We start from the raw sequence: 21428 nt of genomic DNA, 5'->3' as shown, positions 1-21428 counted from the left end.
GATGTCGCACAGGTGCACGGCTCGTTGTATCCCTGGTCATGGGATGTCGCACAGGTGCACGGCTCGTTGTATCCCTGGTCATGGGATGTCGCACAGGTGCACGGCTCGTTGTATCCCTGGTCATGGGATGTCGCACAGGTGCACGGCTCGTTGTATCCCTGGTCATGGGATGTCGCACAGGTGCACGGCTCGTTGTATCCCTGGTCATGGGATGTCGCACAGGTGCACGGCTCGTTGTATCCCTGGTCATGGGATGTCGCACAGGTGCACGGCTCGTTGTATCCCTGGTCATGGGATGTCGCACAGGTGCACGGCTCGTTGTATCCCTGGTCATGGGATGTCGCACAGGTGCACGGCTCGTTGTATCCCTGGTCATGGGATGTCGCACAGGTGCACGGCTCGTTGTATCCCTGGTCATGGGATGGCGCACAGGTGCACGGCTCGTTGTATCCCTGGTCATGGGATGTCGCACAGGTGCACGGCTCGTTGTATCCCTGGTCATGTGATGGCGCACAGGTGCACGGCTCGTTGTATCCCTGGTCATGTGATGGCGCACAGGTGCACTGCTCGTTGTATCCCTGGTCATGTGATGGCGCACAGGTGCACGGCTCGTTGTATCCCTGGTCATGTGATGGCGCACAGGTGCACGGCTCGTTGTATCCCTGGTCATGTGATGGCGCACAGGTGCACGGCTCGTTGTATCCCTGGTCATGTGATGGCGCACAGGTGCACGGCTCGTTGTATCCCTGGTCATGTGATGGCGCACAGGTGCACGGCTCGTTGTATCCCTGGTCATGTGATGGCGCACAGGTGCACGGCTCGTTGTATCCCTGGTCATGTGATGGCGCACAGGTGCACTGCTCGTTATATCCCTGGTCATGTGATGGCGCACAGGTGCACTGCTCGTTATATCCCTGGTCATGTGATGGCGCACAGGTGCACTGCTCGTTATATCCCTGGTCATGTGATGGCGCACAGGTGCACGGCTCGTTATATCCCTGGTCATGTGATGGCACACAGGTGCACGGCTCGTTATATCCCTGGTCATGTGATGGCACACAGGTGCTCTTGAGGACAGGGAGGAATTGATACAGAAAGTATCGGAACAAAAGTTGTAAAATCCATTCCATCCATGTGACGCTGGTGTTGTGCACCGGTTACCACCGGCCTCATTCATGTGCAATGAGCAGCAGAAAGTTAGTTTTTTTTTTTCTTTTTCTTCACTGAACTGATTCCTCTCCAAGTTGTAAGGGTTAATAATAGTAATTGGAGGAAGCCGGGATGTGATTTTGTCCGGAGGTGAACTTTGGTCAGTCGTGTAATGAGTCCTGGAACAATATGGGAGTGGGCCAGTCGGAGGACGTGCTGGGAAGCCCAAGGGGGTGGGGGGGGGGGGAGGCGGCAGGGGGTTTTGCTGGATTTAGGGCCAGGTAGTTGTTGGTTTTTTTTTTTTTTTTTTTTTTTTTTAACTCTTTGACTTCCGTTCTCACACTTCTACTTCTAGCTTGTCTGTCACGTCTTCAAGATTAACAGGTTCCCTTTTTACATCAAGAGACACACCGCTACCAGATTTGCTCTAACCCCTTCTTCATGATCCCATTTCTTGGACCCCCAACAATCGGCATGTTGGCACCTGTCCTGTGGATTTTAAAGGGGTTGTCCTGTGTTCATTATATCAAATGGATTGGCACAGTATCTAAAAGGAAATCTACCATAAAAAAAAATCCATCTAGATAAACCAGGGACATTACTCATAGATCCAGGCACCGGGACTGTGGTAATCTTCTTATATTTGTTATCCATGGCCTCCTTTCTTCTAAAATTAACTTTTAATTATTGTGCTGAAGAGCTCCTGGGGGTGTTACCAGAGCCTCTCCGTGCTGTAGAGGCTGTTCACATGTGCAAGAGCACTATCCCTTCCCCTGTGTGCTGAAACTTCTGTTCTGTAATGAGAATATCAGGCAGAAAAAAGGTCGGGACAGTGTAACAGCCTGTGAAGCTGCAGCATGCAGGGGCTCTGTTAACACCCCCAGAAGCCCAGAAGCAAATATAAGAAGATTACCACAATCCCGGTGCCGGGATCTATGAGTAATGTCCCTGGTTTATCAGGATGGATTTTGATGGTAGATTTTGGACCACCTACTGATGAGAAATGGTGATGTAGTAGCCACAGACATTGAACAATGCTGCAGGAGGCATGTGAAATCGCGTGATCGGGGGTCCCATTAGCCAGACCCCGACTGATCAGATTGTTATCCCCCATGCTGCGTAGAGTGAATAACAATTTAACTTCTAGAACCTTCTTATGTTCTGTTTAATGATTTTTATTTTTTTTTTTTGCACAAAAAGAATTTTTCCCACTGTTTTCCCGTAAAACGTGAAATTCCACACCCGTATTTTGATCAAAAAACAAATTGTAGCAAAAACTTTGCACAATTTCTGCACAGTTGTTTTTGCAGATTTGCTGTGGAAATTCTGCCTTAAATCTGAGTTGGGTAACACCTCCTGGCACGGGGTTGGCGTCCGCACAGATCGCTGTGGCGTCCGTGCACGGATCAATTACTCTTGGATTAGATCTGATCCGGGGTGGAGATATTATTTTCTTCCCCTGATGCTATCACGTTGCGCCATCTGTGATCGTCTCTTTGCGGAGTATTTTATTCTGTATGTGAAGGCGCCAATTTGAGGATTAACCCTGATGTGTCCAGAGGCTTCTTCTCCCATCTCCCGAGCGACCCCAGAACCCTGCGCCGAGCCACGACTTCCCATTCATCCCCTGCTACGTCCTCTCTATTGTTGGCATGGACAGGTTTATGTGCCGGGAGTCATAAATCCCGCGCTGGCCCCTTGCTTACTGTTCAGACGTGCCTTGTCTGCGTCCAGTTCTGTTATTTTGCTGCACATCTTTATAGTTTTGGTTCTGGGAACAATTTACGACTTGGTGCTCTCTTCTAGGAAGTCCCTTTTTTTAGGTCAAATTTAGTCTTTGTGCTGCGATCACTGACACAGATCGAATGATGGGAGTCCAAGCATCATAGATATACCTGTATATAACTAGGGGATCCCTGCGTGACCATCGTACCATACTGTAATGATGTTGCTGGGTTGTTGTGACTCCTTCATTGTTGGCAGTGTGGTGACTACCTAACGCTATCTGCTGCTCCTTTAAAGGGAACCTGTCACCAGATTTTATCTCATTAAACTACTATTACCAGTTCACCTGTAAAAAAAAAAAAAAAAAATTGTGTGAATGAGCAAAGAAGAGTTATATTTGCCCGAGAAGAGTCAAATTTAGAGGCTACATGGGTAAGAGAGTCTGTGAGCTACAGATAAATATCAATTTCATGTCGGTTTCTTTCGCTGGCTTTATATCCACTTCTGTAGATCACGGAATAACAAGTCTGATGCCATCTAAAAGAGGAGATTCCTATCTTTAATATGACACCAGCAGAATATTTCTAGGTGCTATGAAACTGGAAATGGCATTGTCTGAATTGACTCTCCCCCTGCAGCATGGATCAGACGTTTTAATTCGTGCTTGTAGCATTGGTGCGATGATCTGCCTCATGTTTCTGCAGATGATTGCACTGCGTGTGCACGGTTTTCCCGCCGTGTGAACACTCGCTGGGCTCTATGTATGACGCTGCAGTGTGTGACTATGAATGGAGACGCTGCGGTGTAATAGGAGGAGGTTGTTATGGGGCAATGCACCTTCTCCACATAAAACACTGCAGTCGGCAGGTCACACAGAGTCTCGGCTTCTCCCAGCATCTACGCCCACTTGTTGAAAGTGCAAACACACCCAGAAACCTGCGAGCTGCTGGCTCCGTGCCATCCCCTGCCATACCGTGAGCGAAACTGTGCACACAGGGTGTATGATCCCAGCACCCACAGTATACTGTATACAATGGGGTGTTGCACAGAATACGGGACGATGAATTTTAGTGATCCCAAAATGTACAAAAAAACATTCCATAGTCACGAAATTACCTTTTTTAAAGACCATTTTCTTTTGTGCCTACATAATAAATTGTGTGAACCAGAAACCAGATTTTGTATTTTACAGAATCGTCTTTTGTGACACAGAATCGAATCGTGGAAACAAAATTTATTCTGTATTCCATATTGACAAAAATTTTTAGTACCTAGAAACTTGCTGCTGGTGTTGTGTTAAAGATAAGAATCTCCTCTTTCAGGTTGCATCAGGCTTGTGATTCTGTGATCTACAGATAAATATTTAATTTCTTGTCGGTTCCTTTCACTGGCTCTATCTCCGCTTCTGTAGATCACAGAATAACAAGCCTGATGCTATCTGAAAGACGAGATTCTTATCTTTAATATGACACCAGCAGCATGTTTCTAGGTGCTATAAAACTGGAAATGGCATTGTCTGAATTGACTCTCCCCCTGCAGAACCGAAGATGCAGACAGATGGAGATCTCTTTGGAATTGCGAGCTGCAGATAAATATCCAATTTCCATCTGTTTCTTTAGCTTCTTGTACGTCTGGTTCCATAGATCACAGAACCACCTGATGTATTCTTAAAGATGAGATTCTTTTCTTTAAAATGACACCAGGAATAGGGTGGTAGGTGCTACAGAACAGAAGATGGGGGCATCTGAAGGAACACTACCCCTTCCATATTACCAAAAATTCTTACAAAATGTTATTTGGTGACAGAATTTCACTTTTTAAGTATGAGCCGCTTTACAAAATCTGTTGTACTGCAAATCCTTTGTAAAACAGGACTGCTCGGCCGTACATGGTCAGGAGAGGCGTCCTCCGCCACCAGCCGTTCCTTGTATGGGAATATCATGCAGACAATACACAGAGTAGTGTAAATAGAGGGGAACTTTTTTTTTTATTTTGGGAAAATTCGTCCATTTTTAGCTCATTCTCTAAATGATGTAACATAGGAAACAGGAGGCGCCAGCATTGGGTATGTTTCATACGTGGCTGATGAGGGTTGTAGTCCAGGGCAGATTTAGCCGTAAAACAATTGCTTGGGGCCCCAGGGATCAGGGGGCCGCATTATATCATCAGCAGGACACTGCTGGGTAAGACAATGACAGATTAAGGAGTCACGGACTCCTTGCTGTGCCGTTCGGACTATGCACTGTGCCTTAGGGGTCCCCTAGACATTGCTTGGGGGTCCGGGAAATAACAAATTTACCCCTGTATGTATGTGTATATTAGGTCTAAAGAGATGGGACCTCTCTCCTCTCTGGACAAACATTACATATTACATTACATATCACAAATGCAACCAAAATTTGCATAAACCGCACTATGTTGTGCTTGGTTCCTCCGTTATTCCTCCTGGAAATGCAGATAAGTCTATGGCTTTCGTTCGTGGTGTGAGGTTCCTGTGTGCTCAGCACTGATTGGGGACTGAGTCAGACTTTAGGGACTAGTGATGCTCCCAAATACAATGGATGGCGCCCGCCCTGCAGCTGTGAATCATCAGTGATCTGGTCGGCGTGTGAATCTGAGGAAATTAAGGTCACGTTCACATCTCTTATAGGTTCCATTGTCACAGATTAAAACAAAATATATATATATATAGATTTGTTTTGTACAAGTGAATGTAAGAAAGTCTGAAAATATATGAGAGTATAAAATACTTACTAGTGGCTCCAGCAGATTCTGTCTGTGCTGCGTCTTTCCCCCTCCCTTATGATTTACAGTCCTGTTTTGCTCCAGCAAGACGGATTCAGGAGGGGATTTCTAGTAAATGTTAGTTTTGTAGTAGTAAGTAGTGAAAGATGTACTTCTATCTCGCCCAAAGTGCTTTATTCACATCAGTACAGGTCTCTACTTCTCTATAATGTCTTATAGGATCCTGCTTTAGCATATTAGCGAGATAGGAGAGACCCAGGTACATACAGAGGTTGCTGGAGCTAAGTAGTAAGTTTTTATCTCGCCCTAAGTGCTTTGTTCACATCAGTACAGGTTATTATTTCTTTATAATGAGCTATATGGTCCTTTTTTTTGCATATTAGTGTGAGTGGTGAGACCCCAGGTAAATACAGAGGCTGCTGAGGCTCATAACAAGTTTCTATCTCGCCCCAAATGCTTTATTCATACAATTATTCCGGTATGTCCTATATGATCCTGCTGATGCTTACAAGTGGTAGAGGAGAGACACCGGCAAATACAGAGGCTGCTGGTGGAAAATAGTAAGTTTCTATCTATACCCAAGTGATTTATTCATGTTGGAGCAGCTCATTACTTATCAATTATATACGGTATGATCCTGCTGATGCTTCCGAGTGAGACAGGAAAGACCTTGGCAAATAGAGGCTGCTGGAGCTAAATAGTAAGTTTTATATCTCACCCCAAGAGCTTTATTCAGATCAGTACAAGTCATTACTTCTCTATTACGCCCTTTATTATCTATCTTATGCATATAATTGAGGCTGCTGGGGCTGATAGGAAGTTTCTATCTCGCCCCAAGTGCTTTATTCACATCAGTACAGGTCAGTACCTCCTCTATAATGTCCTATCTGATTTATCTTGTGCAAATAATAGAGGCTGCTGGAGCTAAATAGTGAGTTTTATATCTTACCCCAAGGTTTATTCAGATCAGTACTTCTGTATAATGCACTGTATTATTTAGATTATGCATATAATGGAGGCTGCTAGAGCTGATGGGAAGCTTCTATCTCACCCCAAGTGCTTTATACACATCAGTACTTCTCTGCAATGTCCTATATGATACCGCTGATCTTCTGAGAGAGTTGTGCAGCAGATTCTTCACTACTTTCTATGTGCAGTATATGGGAGACCACATAGCGGATAGTCCTCCAGTCCTGCAGAGGGGAAAACTTCTACTTATCATATATAAGGGCCAGCTCGTATGACAAATACTGGAGGTTGTGTAAAGGTTAGGTACACAGCGGGCGCAGATAAGAAATTTATATTATCTGCCTGGTGTTGGATTACACATGATGATATAAAACATGTAATAACATCGCCCGTTGGTTGGGGCCCAGGCCTAGGAGGTGCGTTCCCCCTTCACATGTACGTGGGACGTGACCAGGGAGAGACCCTCCAGCCGCAGCCTAAATATTTCTCATCTCTGTGCTGGGGACGGTGCGGAGTACATGTAAAAAATAGCTGGAATTCCTCTTCCAGGTCAGAGGGAGGAACGCTGCTGCGCGGGGAGTGAACGTGTGCAGAAGCTTTCATGTCCTGCAGAACGTTCCCCCTTCTTATAAAGGCAATAAACTAGACCCCATGTAGTAGTAATATCCTGAAAGTGGAATAGGGGGGATACAATGGGTAGAGAGGGAGAAGTTGGATCTGTAGTAATGTGGGTCCATGCCTGGTTCTGGACCATTCCATGTACCCTGCTGCTATAAAAATAAGCCTCATCGCTATATATAACTGTGGCACCTAGAAAAACAGTTCTGGTGTCATTTGAAAGCTCATTGGATTGTATTTCTAGGTGCCACTGGTTAAAGGAAAATTACCATCACAATCCATCCTGATAAACCAGGGACATTACTCATAGATCCCGGCACCGGGACTGTGGTAACTGCTTATATTTGTTATCCATGGCCTCCTTCCTACAAAAAGCATCTTTTCAAAATATACAACTCATCTGGGGGTTACCAGAGCCCTGCCGTGCAGAAGCTTCACGGGCTGTTACACTGTGCAGGAGCTCTCCTCCCGCCCCTCCTCCACTGTGTGTGATTACAGAAGGCAGAGGGAGGGTAGACAAATCTTAAGCACAGAAGGAAACTGGTAACGCTCCCCAAAAGCCCTTCTGGCTCATTAGCATAATTATAAAAGTTGATGTTAGAAGGAAGGAAGTCATCTATAACAAATGTAAGAAGATTCCCACAGTCACCCTGCCTGGATCTATAAATAAATTTAACACAGGTGTGTAATGTGCACTGTGTGGAGGCTACAACACTACAGGTAGGTCCTATCTACTCCTCACATTCTCTGCAGGTAGGTGCACGGCCGGGTGTCTATCAGGGAGGGCATTGAGTGTCTCATACAGGAATCCATGACCCCAGGCAGTGTCTAAGCACTGTATAGACGACCTGTATTCTGCATGAGGGCCAAGCGGTGGAGAATTTATTCCCTCCTAGGCGGATGATGGTGGTTGGAATCCTTTCTGCTGATAACTGAGAAGTCTGAGAATGGGAACATGGGAGATGTAGTGGATGCAGCACAAACACGTTTCACTCCCTCTTTTTTTCCTGACCCTTTACTAGCTTTTACCCCAATATCCTACCAGCCCCTCAGGAAGGGTATGGAATGTCCCGAGGGGCTAAAATGTCTACATTTTGCCTAATAATAAAAAAACCTCCAAATATGACTCTCATTTTCACATGAGATGTGTCAAGTTTAGAGTTTGCAGGGGTAGTGTCTATTCCAAAGCCCCCATCTTTTGATTTATAGTTCCTAGACACATGTTACTGGTGGCATTTTGAAGATAAGAATCTCATCTTTCAGATCACACCAGGCTTCTGGCTTTGTGAGCTATAGAACTGGAGATACAGGCAGCTAAAGATCCAGTTCCCGCCTATTAAACTGCCTCTAGGTCCAGCTTTGTAGATAAAAGAACCATAAGCCTGATTGGATCTGAAACATGATTCTTATCTTTTAAGACAACATAAAAACGTGTTTCTAGGTGCTATAGAACAGAAGATGCAGGACTCTGCGGTGACACTCCGTCTGAGACAACTAAACTTGACTCGTCTGTTGTAAAAATGACGTGAGAAGAGTCATATTTGCCTGACATTGGGTTGTGCAGCTCAATCTCATTCAACTAAACTGGGCCGAGCCTTGTGTCCCCTTCTAAAATCCCTCTATAAATCCGGTGCATTGCACAGTATCTGCACCTGAGTTGCCCCGTCTGCTGCTTGTGAACTCGGCCTAAGTTTTCCTGTGTGCTGGGTGCAGGTTTCCTCCCAGTTGTGGGGGGGGGGGGGGGGGGGTGAGCGATTGTTTGCAGTTTTCTTCAAGCCAACCCGAAGTATGAGACCTGCTGATCACGTGGAGCATCCTAAAAATAGTCGTCAGCCTCCCCTCCGGCGCCGCTATTCACAGCTCTCCTTCCTCCTGACCTCTATATGCTGGAGCCTCGGCGGGGGGTATCCTGCACAGAGCCGCAGCCTCACCTGTTACATCATCCTCAGATCATGTACGAGGAGACCGAGGTAACCACCTCCCCGGCCTCCGCATCTACAAGATGAGCTGTTGTATCCATTCTTCTCCACTTTCCAAATAAAATAGTTACGTTTTTAACTTTTTACCAAGTACAGCGCCATACATCATATAGTGGCTGCACACGGTATTGCAACTCAGGACTCATTTTATTCCAATGTAAGAAAGCAATGGCTCACAGCAAGCAGAGATTTAGAAAGCTGCCCCCAGAACCTTCGACCGCGTGAGTGCCCAAAAAACCTGCATCCTGGGTTTTAATTTTTTTAATATTCCTTTAGATTTTTTTGAAACCCCCTTAAAATCTTCTTTTGTTTCTTAATAGGGACAATAAGGCAGAGCGATTTCTTTGGTATTTTTGTGAAAGGTTCTAACTGGAAATAAGTTGATTTGGAAAGAATTATCCACCAAATAAATGGAGTGACAAGTGACACTGCAGTTCTTAAAGGGGTTGTCCAGTCGCTTGAAGTTTAAGATGGGGGGGATAACTTGCTGGTCAGCGAGGTTCACAGAAATGGGACCATACAGATCACAAAAACGGGGGTCGTGCTCTGTCCATCTCTATGGCACTGACAGATAGCTGAGCGCAGTACTCCGCTATTTCCAGTAGATCGTGACCAGACCCACCGCTCCATTCATTTGGGGTACAACAGACCCCCGTTAATGTGAACTTATGGGACCCCAACTGATTTGGATGCTATCCCATATTTGTAGGGTAAAACTTGTAGCGGCCGGACACCTTCTTTCGCTATTTCATCGCTGCGTATTTGGAGGCACAAGGTGGGTCCTATCACCTTTAAGAGGAAGTTCAGGGAGACTATGGATGAGCTGAGGAAGCACTCGGCTCATAAAGTGAGTGTAATAGCCGCGCTGTGCTGGTAAATCTCATCCGGTCCCTGTCTCGGCTTGGGGTAAAGGTCCTGTATGTGCAGCTGTCTGCAGGTTAATGATTAACGTTTTTCGGCAGTCTGCGCTTTACTTTCCATACGTGGCTCCCAAATCCATATGAAGACGCAGCAGACGTGTGCAATGTGTGTGGTTATCAATCACTGGGCATCCTAGTACACATTGGCAGTGCCCGCACCCCCCCCTACCGGTGCCACTGATGTCATCCATAGCCACTTTTTGCAGCATAATTCTCACTTTCTGTCTCTGGGTTGTGTTCGCAGGGTGTCGCTGAGCTCGGGAGCCGCAGAGATGAAACGCTTCCTGAGGTCCGGACAAGACTCGGTGCGGGAGAGGCTGAAGAGGGACCTGTTCCAGTTTAATAAGGTGATGGAATAAGGGGGGGGGGGGCGCTATCCTATCCAATGACCCTAGCGGGATCCTTCTCTTCCTATTGTTGTTCTCTTATATTTTATTCTATGAATTATTTATGGGTCGTGCCACACTGTGACCATCTGCCGCACCAAGTCACGGGTGAAAAATGGATTTCTCGTTCACACATGACTGAGGGTGATACCAGCATCCGAGGAGCAGCCTAGGGTGTAATTGGTATCCATCACTTCTTCTATCATGTCTGCTCTAGGAAATGCATATTTACAAAACTTTAAAAAAAAACTGAAGCAATTCCTCAGTTATTCTTCCTGGGATTGGATGAAACTTAAAGGAAATCTACCACCAGGATGAAGGATTGTAAACCAAGCACACTGACCTGGTGTGTGCCCCCTGAGGCAGGATCTGCTCTTCTTGTAGCTTCGTATGCCTTTGTTTTTAAGAAAAAGAGGTTTTAAAAAATTGTGCAGATGAGTCTGGAGTCTGGAGCCCCTGGGGCTCGTTTGCATAATTTGTGAAACCTTTTTATTGTAAAAACAAGGTCCTAAGAAGCAAAAAGAAAAGCCGAACCTGTCAGAGTAGTCAATTACCAGTATGTCAGTGTGCTTGGTTTACAATTATTTATCCTGGTGGTAGATTTCCTTTAAATGTAATGCTCTACATAAAGAGGTTCGTACCCATAGCCAAGGTCTGAGCGGTAAATTTGGTTCATGTATTGGCCAGATTTATCGGGTCCAGGCACCCGGATTCCCAGAACCCTGCTGAAAGACGAGAGCAGGTGAATAAGATGTGATTGCACCTAAGCCAATGAGCTTTGGTGGAGAAGTACTATAAAAGTTACCTTAAAGTGTGGGGGGTGTGCTGGTACAGATTTGGGAATTTGGCCCCAGCAGCTTCGTATTATTACATCTCTGGTAAGTGGGTTTGACGTGTGAAGGGTCGCTCATCGATAGCCCTAAAGACCATGAAGCCATTCCCAGGAGGAATAATAGAGGAACTGTACTCTAAGAAAAGATGGTTCTAAATGAGTTCATGGAAATAGACTGAAGCAAACATGCAAAATAGATTTAGTATAACACACAATTCCCATTAAAAAGTTCAATGGCAAAATAGAAATTTATTAGAACGTGATTCGTTCTTTCTTTGACGCCTCTAGAGCTCATATTTCATTTGCAGAGGATTTCTATTCTCTGTGTATAAGAGATTTTTTCCCCCTCCTATACAGAGAACAGAAATTCTTCACTTTTTAAAAAAAAAAATTGCACAAGGCTGCAATACCAAACATATCCACTATGTAATGTATGGCGCTAAACTCGGAGCGGGTAGCAAGTGATGGACCATTTACAATCTGATATTAGGAACAGTCTTCAAGCCGGGTCATCAAAATTCTTATAGCTTTGTAAAAACACTAATTTTAAGCAAGCTTGATTTAGCAGATTTGCATTGTCTCCATGGTAACAGACTACAAACACAGTATGTAGTCTGACTCGTGTGACTTCTGCGGCCCATGATATGGTTTTCACACGGATTTCTCCACTTTGTGATGTAGAAGAACTGCTTGAAAAAACCCTTATAGGAAACTTTTTTCCGTCCGTGAGTCTCGGCTTTGTTGTGATCCCAGACGAGGGATGACGGTGACCTAGTTTCTGGCTGCGGACGACCCCGTGCATTGTGCTCCGTGTCAGAGGAGAGCGGCCGACGCTTCAGTGTTTTATGGTCCCGGGAGAAATCTTGATCCGAGGATTTTAGAGAAACTGGAGCAACTAATTCATAGCGAAGAGGAGCGGAAGATTCCATTCTATCCAACGTTATTGTTCTAGAATGTTACGGATTTACCATCCGCTTCCGGGTCTTCTTCCCCCAAATATAACGAATCCTCCGCACTGTGTTTTTAGCTGGAAAAGTCCCCCTTTGACCATGGAAAATCCGGAAAGAAAATCTCCCTAAAATTTAAGATTTTTGTATAATCCCTCGTGTTCACTCATCTCGTATCTTGTAATTTGGGACCGGAGCCCAAAATAATCAGTTCTTTATATGGGATCATCTCCTCCTGATTATTTTCCCAAATCCTTGGTTGTTTTTAGCTCTATTCTCCATTAGGGTGTAGATGTGATCTGTGCCTACAGCCAAGTTACAGCGCCTACAGGGAGTCGGAGCTTTTTCTTAGGCACCACCTCCGTGCTGTAGCTTCACAGGCTATTACACTGTGCACAGGTGCACTCCAGCCCCCCTCCCCTTCACTGTGTGAGATTACAGCAGGCAGAGGGAGGGGGAGACAGTGTAACAGCTTGCGAAGCCAGTACAGAGGGGCTCTGGTAACACCCCCAAAGCTATTCTTGCTCAAGTGTTCCTGGTTTATCACAATGGATTTTGAGGGTAGATTTTCTTAAAAGGTGTTGTACAAACCCTAATGAGTTATCTCATTTTCACAGGATTGAGGATAAAAAATAGGGACCGCTGGGACCCTACACCAATCACTGGACACCCAAAAATCACAAAAAAAGATCCACAACGAACCAGAGAATGGTGGCCCTATTCTCTAGATTGCTGGGGACCTTGTGATCCTCATTTGCTTTGGGTGGGGGACCAGTCTTCCCGATGACCTGCACCAATCCTCTTGGTATAGGGGATCACTGACGTAGTCGGCACAACTTTTTTAAAGGGGTTGTTCCAAAACTCAGATGTTTCTTACTAATCCACAAGATTGCCCTCCTGTCACCAGAGTGTGCATGTGTATAGGTGAGTTGGGAGGAATAGCTATCGGCCAAATTACCATGTGGTGTCTATGGAAGGTGCAAGGGGCAGTGTAGTATTTTTGGGGATTTCTTTCCATCACTCGGCCTCTGTCCTTGCTCTGGGTGAAGGGTCTGTTTGCCAGTCATGGGCAGGTTACACTGGCATCAATACCAGCCCATCCTATTTATAGACTAGTGCAAGAGGGAAACCTGTCTGTAAACCCTGTCATTTGGGGTATACCTCCGGTACTGGTCATGGGGGTAGCGGGGGAGGGTATAATTTAGGTACTTGTAATTGGTTGACACCGAGGATGAATATCGGATGTAAATCCTTTCACAGATCGGCTGCACCAGCTGTAAGATTCTGCCTTCGCTGTCACCAGATAGACGCCTCTAATTACAAAATCATGGAAAATCCCTTTAAAGGGATTTTGCAGATTAATGGCTACTTACCCTGCTTTCCCACGCTGTCCCAAAACTCTGGTCACATGATCAGTGGCCACAGCAGCCCCCGATCCTCATTGATCCGGCTTCTGTGGGGCTGATCCGATGCAATGGTTAGTTCAGACCTGGAAAATCCCTTTAAGATGTACGGTTCTGCTGCGCTGTCCTATATGCCCCCCCCCCTTGCGTTGGTCGTATACGGTATTATTTATTCGCTCTTCTGGTTAGACCGGTCGAGCCGGTGGTTGTATAATGTGTCACAGAATCCGTCTTGGGACGAGCGCGGTGAATAATCAGAACACAAGTCGGGCATTATTGTACCGCAGCGATGACGTAGCGGCCGAATGACGTCAGAGAAGAACAATAAACCCTGCGGAGAGCAGACACCCCCCATCACTTTTCCCACGCTCCCCCCCCCCCCCCCGGGATTTATGGACTTCCCTGTAGTCCTGGATAAGCCGATATTGATGTTTTCCTGCCTATAATCCGGCTCTGCGAGGCCTGAGCTCAGGAGGGACGAGGATGTCCGGCTCGTGTTGTGCTTTTTCATCTTTTTGGCTTTACTGTAAGAATATACATTGTGTCTATAGAGATCATAGTCCGTATAGGAATAGACACACAAAATATACATAAAATAACCCAAAATCCCCCCCCGTTCCTTCATCTCCTCTACAGATGTTTCCTCTCGCTGTCTGGCTGCAGCAGGGGCCTCCTGCTCTTTTGGCTTTCAAACATTGTAAAAGGAGATGCCCCAAGTTTTAAAGGGGTTGTTTAAAGCGGATTGGTGGGACTACCATTAGTCGGTCGTTCTCCAATCACAAGAACGGGATCCCCCAGTTGTTCAAAGAGCGGCACGTGTCATTCACTGAGAGATTCAGTCATTCGCCTGACCCCTGCCGATCACAATGTAAGGACCCCCAGATTTCCAGAGAACGGCGGTCGCCGATTGTATGGGAATGACTGAATCTCTGACAGCTCCCATAGACGGGGCACATGCCTTTCTCTGAGTCGCTGGGAGATGCGGTCAGTGGGGGTCCCATTAGTTAGACCCTCAGTGATCAGTTATCACCTATCCTGTCAATAGAGTGTAATCTGTTTACTGTGGACAACGCCTTTAACTGTGCTTCCTTGTAGGCAGGATATGGTTAACAATCCGATGATGAGGGCCCCCACTGATCACAAAAACAGGTCCATTAATTGTTGGGGTGACCCGTCCATCTGCATCAGGAACTGTTCATCTCCGACACTCCCATAGACATGAAGGGTGGTAATGGGATCCCCATGTCATGTGATTTGTGGGGGACCGGGGTATCGGGGGTATCCATTAGATGTGGGTAATCCCCTTATCCCCTATCCACAGGAGAGGACAAAATAGTTTGATCCATGTGGTCGGAGTGGAATAGGGGTCCACAAGTGCCATCTGTCTCAGGTGGGAGCCCCTCATATCCCAGGGGATTGTGCTCCGTAAAACCCCACAGATTAAGGGATTTTCAGGATAATTTCTCTAGGATGTGAAGTGGATAATCCTATTTTTGTAATTATATCCCATCGATTTATATTCATAGTTCGTGCATACACCAGTTATTAAAGGAGTCCTCCCACCTGACCCTTCCAGGAGCGGCTATTAACCCTTACCATTATTATTATTATTATTTTAAAATGTTGAGTTTAGCATTATAATAATGTCTCCTCTTCTTCTTCTATCTAGACGGTGGAGCATGGATTCCCTCACCAGCCCAGCGCCCTGGGGTTCAGCGACTCCTTGCGGCTCATGGCGATCGGGACCCGCTCCGGAGCCATCAAAGTGTATCCTTTACCATGTACCATCCAAGAAATGGCAGCACTCACTAAAATTTTAGTGAAAAATAAAAAACTGGTACAGGTGGTCCCCTACTTAAGAACACCTGACTTACACACGACCCCTAGTTACAAACGGACCTCTGGATGTTGGTAATTTTCTGTACTTTAGCCTTAGGCTGCTATAAACAGCTGTAACAGTTATCACTGGTGTCTGTAATGAAGATATATTGTTTATCCTGGTTCTTATGACAACCCAACATTTTTAAAATCCAATTGTCCCAGAGACCAAAAAAATTTAAACTGGGGTTACAATGATAAAATATACAGTTCCGACTTACATACAAACTCAACTTAAGAACAAACCTACAGACCCTATCTTGTATGTAACCCGGGGACTGCCTGTACTTTATTCACCCAACGGCTACATTTCAGGTTCTATTCGGAATCCTTTCGCTTGCCCTGTCTCTCGTGTGCACGGTACATTTCCTTAGCCCCGGTCTCCATCAGATACGGCTGCCCGGGGGTGGAGTTCATGAACCTGCATGAACAGAACAACGCGGTGATAAAGATCTGCTTCATCCCGCACCAGGTGAGATGTGTACGGCGGCCTCATGGAGGGCTCCTCCTGTACCTGCCAGAGGAGAGATCCCTGCAGGACACTATAGGATTACTGTGACTGTAGGGAATGGGAAGAGTCCTGCTGCAGACCCCGAAACTTATGTCCTGCATCGTAACTATGACTTTCCTGGGAAAATCGGAATGAAGAGAAATTTCTCTTCTTATTCAAATGACAATATTGTTGACCTCTGTGGTGGGGCGGGATGACCTGATGCCCTCTGGGGGGCGGGGTGGGAGGTCTGGCGCCCTCTGGGGGGGGGGGGCGGGGGGGGAGGTCTGGCGCCCTCTGGGGGGGTGGGCGGGGCGGGAGGTCTGGCGCCCTCTGGGGGGGGGCGGGGCGGGAGGTCTGGCGCCCTCTGGGGGGGGGGGCGGGGCGGGAGGTCTGGCGCCCTCTGGGGGGGGGGGCGGGGCGGGAGGTCTGGCGCACCTTCCTCAGTTTCACCCCCAAGGCTCATTTGCATAAACAGAAAAATATTATATGAGATTTTTCTACACTCAGACCACAGAATTTCTCATGATCTACAAGGCCATATGTTTAGTTTATGTGACTTGGTTACTAACAAGTTTACTGATTTCATTAAGTTATTTCTGGCACACGGCTTATCTCGGTGTCATTTCTATTCATCACGAATGGTTTCAGCCACTATCCAACCAGACGTGCAATCTAGACCGGAGACGGCTTAGCAGGCAATTCCTTCTGATCACCCCTCTTACACATGCATTCTGGGGTTGACTGAGTGTGCATGTATTTTTAAAGGGAACGGTCAGGGCAGTATTGTACACATTAGATAATTGAGATCTCTTACATGGGGGATACAAGGTTCGGGAAGGGGGGGGGGGTTGGCATGGTTCATTTTCTTATTTTCCCTACTTTTTTAGTTATGATTTGTTTTTGTGTTTTTTCTTTCATCTTATGACTTTAGTGCCAACTCATCACCCTGCTGGATGACAACAGCCTCCACTTGTGGTCACTGCGCCAGCAGGATGGCATGTCCGAGCTCCAGGAGGAGAAGAAGTTCACTCTCCGGGGACCCCCTGGGTGTGTAGCCCCTTGCTCTATGAAGTAACAGGATCTCTGAGTTTGTACAGAACGGAGAGATCCTCTGAATAGGGACTTGTTTGACTTTCCTAGTAAAAGAAAGACCTGACATCGCAGTCTTAAATCTCCTTTGAGACTGAATTGGCCACAAATACAACTTGGAACTAATAATGAGCCTGTGAATGATGGCCGTTACCATCCAATCCTGGCTACATGAATGCGGAGTAGTTAGGGGAGGGGGAGGGGGGTGCAGCTTCTGGAATCTGGAGACCATTACAAGTTCTTTGCCGTCTTATTTTACATTCACCTCATGATCCAATAGATGTGATTTACCATGTGAATGCTCGTATAGATGGCAGCTTAGGCTTGGCTTATGGCAGGCTTGGCTTGGCTGAGCATACACGTGCATTGAGACAGACGAATAAACCAATAGCGGATACTATCAGCATTGATTAGTAGTTGTCAGGATGAGTACGGGCGAACATATGGAGACTGGGGTCACTAGGTCTGAAGTCCAGAACCAGTGATCAGTTCCCACATGGTCGCATATTCTTCTATCACTAAGAGCCTGTCCTTGGTGTCATATCCCCTGACGCTCCTCATTGCTTTGCCAGTCATGGGCAAGTTTAGACTGGCATCAAAACCAGCCCGTCCTGTTCCTCAACTATGAAATGCCCAGGCCGAGCAAACTACAGAAACCAGGCTATACAATCCGGAAAGTGAGTAAAGGTAGAGGAGGTAATAGTCAGGGCAGTACAGTGTAGATGTCCATGCCAAGGGGAATAACTGAGGAACAGCACAATGTAATGTTATAAGAAAAGCTGGAATAATGGGGATAGAATTATTTACTTAAAAAGTTAGCGGTTCTCTTTAAATACACAAACCTCTGGTCTTGTTATATGCAGCATAGTGCATGATATTTGTTATAACCTGTAATTATTGTCATTGCTTAACAGAGCGCCTCCTAGTGTTACACAGATAAAGGTGCTCCTCGCACACTCCTCGGGAGAGCGGCTGTATGTGGGTACAGAAGGGGGCAGTGTGTTTACCCTGGCGCTGCCATCTTTGCAGGTTCTGGAGGAGAAGACAGTGGGGCACGACATGGCCTTGCGCGGGTAAGAAACTTTCTTCACTTCTGTTACATTCATTTTTTTTTTTTTTTACCCTGAAATACCTAGAAGAGCAATAACTACTAGACCAAAGCAGTATAAAACCTTCCCCAAAAAACTACCCCAAGAGGGGAAGTAGATGGTGCTTGGACATGTCTGCCAGTATCTTCTCTCTGAAACCAAAGTTTTGGTCTGTGGATGTCTCGCTGCCTTATCACGATCTCCCCTGACATCCCTTAATGCATTTCTCCTCCTTCCGCAGTCTTCCGGATGAATACGCCGACAGACGCCCCTTTGAGTCGGTGGAAGCTTTGCAGGAGCATCCGAAAAACCCGGACCAAATCCTGATCGGTTACAGCCGTGGACTGATGGCGGTGTGGGACATGAGCAGCGGCCGCAGCGTGCAGCGCTTCCTGGGGACCCAGGTATTTACCGCAGCGTCCGTATATATAACCTATACATCACACGTCCCTCTAGTGTCCCGGCTGATGATTTGGGTCAGAGGGTAAGAGTTCTCCTTATGGAGAGTTTGCCAATTATAGGCGTGTGGAGACTTGCAGCCACAGATGCCCCACTATGGAATTCTGGGAAGTATGAAAATAAGTTTTCCAAGGTGTTAAGTGGAAAACAATACCTCCTTTTGCTACCTTGAAAGGCAGCCCCCTTAACATCAAGTATGACCTACAAGAAGTCTAATAACCTAAAGTGAGATGATGCTTTTGAGATGTGACCAAAAAATGTTCTTCTCTCTTAGCAACTGGAGAATATATTCTGGTGTCGGGATGCCCAGCAGATTATAAGCTGTCACAACGATGGGGGTTATAGTCAGTGGGAAGTAACCGGTGAACACATACAACAGTCTCCCATGGAGAATAAAGTGCCATATGGTAAGTCGCTTTGGAAATGTCAGCTATTCCTGCGGGTGATGATATTAGTTGTTGGCGCTGATTTCTCTCTTCCTTCCCAGGTCCCTTCCGCTGTAAAGCGATCAGTAAGATCACATGGCTGACGTCACGCCGAGGGTGAGTCTGGGTCATTGGGAGTGATGCTTTGTTCTAGGTTTGCAGTCTGGATTCTGGACCTAATGACGTGATGCGTATTACAGGTCGCCCTATATTGTGTTCCAAGGTGGCATGCCCATGGCGAGCTACGGAGACCGGCACAGCATCTCTGTGGTACATGGCAGCCAGCAAATAGCCTTTGACTTCACATCTAGGGTAATCGATCACTTGGTCATCTGCAACTCGGATCCTTCATCTGGTAAGTAATAGGGAGGGCTAGGACTCCTGCTCTAGTGATTGTGGGGGTCCTAACCATTCGACATCCAGTGGATAGGTAATCACTGACAGTAGTCTTCTGATTACGAGGGTACCATGACTGGGATATCAACAGATACCCCAGAATATTAACCCCTAGTTATCAGAATACAACTGCCATTGATAACCATTTGGACATCTTGTGGATAGGTAAGGACCCCCACAATCTCTTTTGCTATCTCTGCCAGTCCCATAGAGCGATAATAGAACATGCTCAAATTATACTCCATTCATTGAAGGGAACAGAACTTCCCTTCTAATTGTGATCAGTGGGGGTTCCAGTGATCAGACCCATTAGCTGTGGGGGTGGATAATAATTTGGGACTGGTCCTTTAAGGGGTTGCAGCGATTTGTGGTGTGATGAGTCAATTATTCTGTGGAAATAGGATACAGGTGAAAGTCAATATAATCTTAACGTTTTTGTGTCTAGATTACGACGACCCCCGCGCCCTCCTGGTCCTTGCGGAGGAAGAGCTGGTAGCCATAGATCTTCAGACGCAAGGGTGGCCAGTGATCCAGTGCCCTTACCTGGTGTCCCTGCACTGCTCGGCCATCACCTGCTCCTACCACATCTCCTCTATACCCCTGAAGCTGTGGGAGAGGATAATCGGCGCAGGGAAGAAGCAGAACACGCAGTACTCCAGCATGGTAAGGGGATCTCCTCATGTACACAAGCAAGATATACAGGAGAATGGGGCGAGGATGCAATGCCAAGCCCAGCCACTCTGATCTACAGTGCAGCACTTGGTATGAAGAGATCACAATGCTCTTCAATTTGTTTCATTCTCTACTGATCCTGGATGACCCCTTTAAGCCGTGACTCTTTACACTACATTCCAATGTGCAAAATGTCTTTAAAAACTTTCCGAATTATTGTGCACTTTGTTTAGCAGATTTTCCGCTCTTCTAAGGCGCCATTCACGCGACTGTATGGGGGACGTATGTATGGTCACAAGCTTGCGGCCGTACGTAATCCCCCATAGACGGCAATGGCCACATGAAGATAAGACTTGTTCTATCTCTCCCGTGTTTACGGCCCGTACGTCGTGCATTTCTATGGAGAGGGGAGGGGTCACCCCTACTCTTCATGGCGTCGGACGTATGTTCCCCCCCACCCCCCTGCATACGTTTGTGTAAATGTAGCCTAAGTGAGATTCGACAGTAGCATTTTACTGAAAATATATATACTTTTTTTTTTTTTTTTTTTTTTTCCTTCTCCAGCCGTGGCCAGTGGATGGTGGTGTGAACTTGGCTGAAGCCCCAAGACAAAGGGATTTGCTGTTAACAGGGTGAGTCTATCCAGCAAACCATATGGGTCTGATATTCCACAGTAATGTGTATGCATTACATGTGGACAGCTTTGGCCCTATTTTGGCATCCATGCTTTCTCTAATCATCTACAACCTCTTCAAAGGAGTTTTCTGGGACTTTGGTATGATGGGGGGCTTCATTGAATTGCACATCGTTTACCAGGTAGAGCACCACATCTGCAAAAGTGGCAGTAGCTGTTATTGCAGTCCAGGCCACCACATAATGTACTTTGCTTTGCCTTGTAAACAATCGATGGGGTCGAAAAACATTGCTAGGAGTTTCACTTCATCAATCCAGATCTATCCTGAGAGTCCTCGCTATGGAGGTGATATAAAACCCCCTTAATTCAGATTCTGCCCTGGATTCATCTCGCTGATGAAAGACAAGAATTCCCTAATATCTTATAACTAATCCGGACCCTTCATTCCCAGACATGAGGACGGCACGGTGCGTTTCTGGGACGCCTCTGGGGTCTGCCTGCAGCTAATGTATAAGATGAGCACAGTCAGCGTCTTCCAGACTGACATGGACCCCAATGAGAACCTGAACTCCCAAGGAGAGGAAGACTGGCCCCCGCTGAGGAAAGTGAGTGCAATTCTAT

The 21428-nt window shown here is 46.4% G+C and overlaps 1 protein-coding gene across 3 annotated transcripts in view; it reads left to right on the top strand.

Moving 5' to 3' along the window:
- LLGL2 (LLGL scribble cell polarity complex component 2) overlaps positions 1-21428 on the top strand; it is a 33277-nt gene that overhangs the window by 5207 nt on the left and 6642 nt on the right. For all 3 annotated transcript variants that reach the window (XM_072112415.1, XM_072112414.1, XM_072112413.1), the window contains 12 exons: positions 10350-10452; positions 15343-15440; positions 15942-16023; positions 16976-17091; positions 18048-18206; positions 18463-18625; positions 18955-19087; positions 19168-19222; positions 19306-19460; positions 19947-20164; positions 20738-20805; positions 21259-21412. In XM_072112415.1, coding sequence (XP_071968516.1) covers positions 10378-10452; positions 15343-15440; positions 15942-16023; positions 16976-17091; positions 18048-18206; positions 18463-18625; positions 18955-19087; positions 19168-19222; positions 19306-19460; positions 19947-20164; positions 20738-20805; positions 21259-21412 — 1476 coding nt within the window. In that variant the 5' untranslated portion in view covers positions 10350-10377. Of the gene's footprint in view, positions 1-10349; positions 10453-15342; positions 15441-15941; positions 16024-16975; positions 17092-18047; positions 18207-18462; positions 18626-18954; positions 19088-19167; positions 19223-19305; positions 19461-19946; positions 20165-20737; positions 20806-21258; positions 21413-21428 lie in introns of those variants that run through there.

Source organism: Engystomops pustulosus, chromosome 6 (genome assembly GCF_040894005.1).
Source record: "Engystomops pustulosus chromosome 6, aEngPut4.maternal, whole genome shotgun sequence".
Classification (NCBI taxonomy): Eukaryota; Metazoa; Chordata; class Amphibia; order Anura; family Leptodactylidae; genus Engystomops; species Engystomops pustulosus.
This window is presented reverse-complemented; position numbering and strand designations above follow the sequence as displayed.